This window comes from Helianthus annuus, chromosome 9 (assembly GCF_002127325.2).
Source record: "Helianthus annuus cultivar XRQ/B chromosome 9, HanXRQr2.0-SUNRISE, whole genome shotgun sequence".
Taxonomy (NCBI): Eukaryota; Viridiplantae; Streptophyta; class Magnoliopsida; order Asterales; family Asteraceae; genus Helianthus; species Helianthus annuus.
In genome coordinates, this window is record NC_035441.2 from 124,159,575 (window position 1) to 124,163,832 (window position 4,258).

The 4,258-nt window shown below is 39.5% G+C and overlaps 1 protein-coding gene across 1 annotated transcript; it reads left to right on the forward strand.

The window, feature by feature from the left end:
• Positions 1 to 211: 211 nt before the first annotated feature.
• LOC110878521 (probable protein phosphatase 2C 60) lies at positions 212 to 2,215 on the forward strand. The gene is made up of 4 exons (XM_022126838.2): positions 212 to 865; positions 927 to 1,294; positions 1,391 to 1,627; positions 1,792 to 2,215. Exons 1-4 carry the CDS (start codon positions 565 to 567, stop codon positions 2,044 to 2,046), a joined length of 1,161 nt encoding a protein of 386 aa, XP_021982530.1. The 5' UTR covers positions 212 to 564; the 3' UTR covers positions 2,047 to 2,215.
• Positions 2,216 to 4,258: the final 2,043 nt, after the last annotated feature.

Below are 4,258 nucleotides of genomic sequence, written 5' to 3' on the forward strand. Positions count from 1 at the left end.
CAATATAATTTCTTCACATTAACACGCCACAACTTGGATGTTTGTGGTCGGTAACAGACTGACAGTGGTGTGGCATTGGTGTTATTCGGCATGGATTTTTTTTTGTTTTGTTTTGTTTTGGTTTTTTTTGTTTTTTTGTTTTTTTTTTTGTTTTTTTTTTTTTTTGTGTGTGTATTTTGTATTTGTTTTATTATTTGTAGTGTGTTCACCCACTATACACAAAACAGAGGGTGAGATCCCCACCGGAGAGGCAAACTTCCGTCAACCCTCTCCTCTCTCCTTCACGAGAATTCAATCACACAATTAATACTCAAACGGCAAAAAGACGTATACATACAAACACGTATACGTATCTCCACTCCTTCGGATATTTCAGATCTAAACCCCCTCCTCATCTCTTCAGATCTCCGTCCTTTTCATTTGGCACCTCACCAGAAATCGCCACCTAATTTCTCAACTGTTGTAACTTTATATTACTTTCTTGTTTTATTACTTATATACTTTAGTTTAAGTGTTGTTAATCCAGCAGGGAGTGACATCCAGTTTTGGATGGTGAGATGAGGGATGTTATCAAGATTGATAAATTTTTTAAAAGCCTGCTGGCGACCGGCCGATGGGTTTGATTCGGCCGGCCGCCAGGAGGCCCTTCTATGGTTTAAGGATATTGGTCATCACATTAATGGTGAGTACTCAATGGCTGTGGTCCAAGCCAACATGTTGCTTGAGGATCAAAGTCAAATTGAGTCGGGCTCCTTGAGCTTTCTTGATTCGGGTCCGTTTGGAACGTTTGTTGGTGTTTATGATGGTCATGGTGGCCCCGAGACTTCGCGTTATGTCAATGACAATCTTTTTCACAATCTCAAAAGTGAGTGATTAATCGTGTTGTTGTTGTTGTCGATTTGGTCCTGATTTTAAGGGTTTTGCAGGGCTTGTGTCCGAACAACATTCGATGTCAGCGGATGTGATAAGAAAAGCGTTTCAGGCAACCGAAGAGGGGTTTTTATCGATTGTTGCTAAGCAGTGGACGGTGAAGCCACAATTGGCGGCTGTTGGAACATGTTGCTTAGTTGGCGTGATATGTCATGGGACCCTTTACATTGCTAACGCTGGTGATTCGCGTGCGGTTTTGGGAAGAGGTGTGAAGGCAGCGGGTGAGGTTATTGCCATACAGTTGTCTGTGGAACATAATGCGAGCATAGAGTCGATCAGGCAGGAGCTTCACACGTTGCATCCTGATGATCCTCATATTGTGGTTTTAAAGCATAATGTATGGCGCGTGAAGGGCCTCATACAGGTATTCATTAATCAACTTTAGTAAATGCATTATGCGTTTCTGAACGTATTATTGGTTTTCAAATGAACGCCCATCTGTTTGGGATTGTGTTTGCAGATATCAAGATCTATAGGTGATGTGTACCTGAAGAAGGCAGAGTTTAACAGGGAGCCATTGTATGCCAAGTTTCGTCTTCGTGATCCCATCCGACGGCCGATATTGAGCTCAGATCCGTCCATATCTGCTCATGAAATCCAACCACACGATCAATTTCTGATATTTGCATCCGACGGTTTGTGGGAGCACCTTAGCAATCAGGAGGCAGTTGATATAGTCCAAAGTAACCCTCATAATGTAAGAGTCTCATCAATTCTATTAGGAACAACCCGATTCGGTTGGTGTTAAATGTCAGTGAGGTCAATTAAAAATGATTATTGACCCGTATAAAATGACCCGTTAATCGACCAAGCCGGCCCATCTGTTGGGCCACATATATTGATTGATTTTGTATGTTTCAGGGAAGTGCTAAGAGGCTGGTGAAAGCCGCCTTACAGGAGGCAGCAAAGAAGCGGGAAATGAGGTACTCGGATTTAAAGAAAATCGAGAGGGGAGTAAGACGGCATTTCCACGATGACATTACAGTTGTAGTCGTGTTTCTGGACTCGAATCTTGTCAGCAAAGCGAGCATAAAGGGCCCCACGGTGTCAATGAGAGGTGGTGGCATAAATCTCTCAGCAAAAACACTTGCGCCGCTAGCGGCCACCACCACCTGAGTTTTCCGGAAACTCTCAAGGTTGAGGGTGAAAGGGATTTTGGACAAGTAAAGCTTATATTCATTTAGAATAACAAATAGGGTTATGAATCTTCTTCATTATTTAACACTCCTGTTTACAAAGATTTGGAATCAGTTGATAAATGTTATAAAACCAGTTCAAAAAATAAGTTTTGATTTGGTCTAAAAAAAAAACTGTTTATATGTTGGGTTGGATGCCATGTGTGTATGGTTTAGTAGTTACTTAATAAGTTTGGGCTTGTTTAAGCTTAGCTTGATCCGAGATTCTAGCTGGCTGAAGTAGTTCACGCGCGACTCCGTTCATTTACTTATCTGCACAGAGATGGCAGTTTTTTATTTGAGACAAACCCGACACGATAATTTGATTTGAGTTGTCGTGTCTAACACATAATAATCAGGTTGTGTTTAAATACACCTTCTAATTACCTCTATGGCGCCATTGAACCGCCTACACAGACAGACTATTCTTATTAATCCTCAACCTGAATTATCCTAAATATGTTAACAGTTAAGGGGCAGACTATGGTTATGGGATGAGTGTGAAGTGACACCCAGAATTTCTTTTTGTACAATATATATATTGGTCAACTCTACTATGTGACAACCGCAGTGACTTGTTCTCGAGTAAGAATCTAGTTTCTCATAAACAAGTAAAGTATATTGATTTTGATTACCATTTTATTCCGGAATTTGTTACTTAAAGGTAAATTGTATGCCAAGTTCGTTCCAACCAAGCTTCAAGTGGCACACATATTCATCGTGCTCAATTCGTGTACTTTCAAGCCATGTTTGTCTTGGGCCACCTTCAGGGGATATTAGAGATAAATCAACAAAATAAGAAAAGATTTGTAGTTTAAAATTCTCATCTACATGGCTGACTTTGATTGGATGGTCCAATATAGCCGTTGGGGCTAGCCGTTGCCAAACGGCTATTTTAATTAAAGGGTGAATTTCAAGGATTGTCCTTTATCTATATACCCATTTTCAGGCGTTGTCCTTTATGTTCAAAATTGACGAGTTTTGTCTTTTATGTTTTCATATCATGCACGTTTTGTCCTTTAGGCCTAACCCAGTTAGTTTTTTCAGTTAAATTTGGTCATGTGCTTTGCACATGAGGAGATTTTTGTCAATTCAAAGGTAAGTTCAACAGCAGATTTACAACTCATAGCTTCTGCAACCTTTGAATTGACAAAAATGCCCTCATGTGCAAAGCACATGACCAAATTTAACTGAAAAAACTAACAGGGTTAGGCCTAAAGGACAAAACGTGCATGATATGAAAACATAAAGGACAAAACTCGTCAATTTTGAACATAAAGGACAACACCTGAAAATGGTGTATATAGATAAAGGACAATCCTTTAAATTCACTCTTAATTAAAAAAAATTTACATATTAAACCAATATAAATACCCACCAATTTTTAACATTTTTTACCAACTTCTCTACTTCTTGTACCATATCTCTTTATTTTTATAAAATCAACCCACAACATCCTACAATGGATCATTTTAACCGAAGCTACGACCTAAACAATCCCTTTGGATACCAAGAAAACCCACACCCTAGCCCGCCACCAAACCGTCCACCACCAAACCCGACCCAAATACCCCTTACACGCGGCCATCCACAACAATCATCACACGGTTTAGTATACTCAACGTGTCCCGATCTAGTCGGAATCGCATCGTATTTAGGAAACCGTGTATACACGAACTTTCCATACGGCGATTCATCGTATGTAGTTTTTATTTATTTCATTTGTAGTTTTTTAAAACATTATATTTAATCTTCACTTTTATTTTAACTAGTTGATTTTCCGCCCTCGCGTTGCGGCGGGGACTCAATGACTGCAAAACACGTGTCAGCAACGACAGGCATATACCGAATATCAAAACATAAATAAAAATGACGAGGTAAGGATAGTCACTCCGCCCTAAAAAAGCGATTTTAAATAACCTAATATATAATAATAGGACCCACACGTCCTACACGTTGGAAATTCGGTTGTTTTAAGTTCAGTTATTACGGTGCTAACACGTTAAAATATGGATGAGATAAGTACCTGTAACGGCACCGAAAGTACCGATCGAGAAAATCATCGAAATTAGGTACCGTCACCGAAAATACTCGATACAATATGGTATGGTATTTGAAGTAAAAATCAATAAATACAGGTATGGTGCTAGACC

Excerpts from the sequence above, each read along its gene's own strand:
- LOC110878521 (XM_022126838.2), top strand. The coding sequence starts at position 565 with ATGTTATCAAGATTGATAAATTTTTTAAAAGCCTGCTGGCGACCGGCC. Across the intron at positions 1,295-1,390 it reads GCGTGAAGGGCCTCATACAG|ATATCAAGATCTATAGGTGA; the intron begins GTATTCATTAAT and ends TTGTGTTTGCAG. Across the intron at positions 1,628-1,791 it reads TCCAAAGTAACCCTCATAAT|GGAAGTGCTAAGAGGCTGGT; the intron begins GTAAGAGTCTCA and ends TGTATGTTTCAG.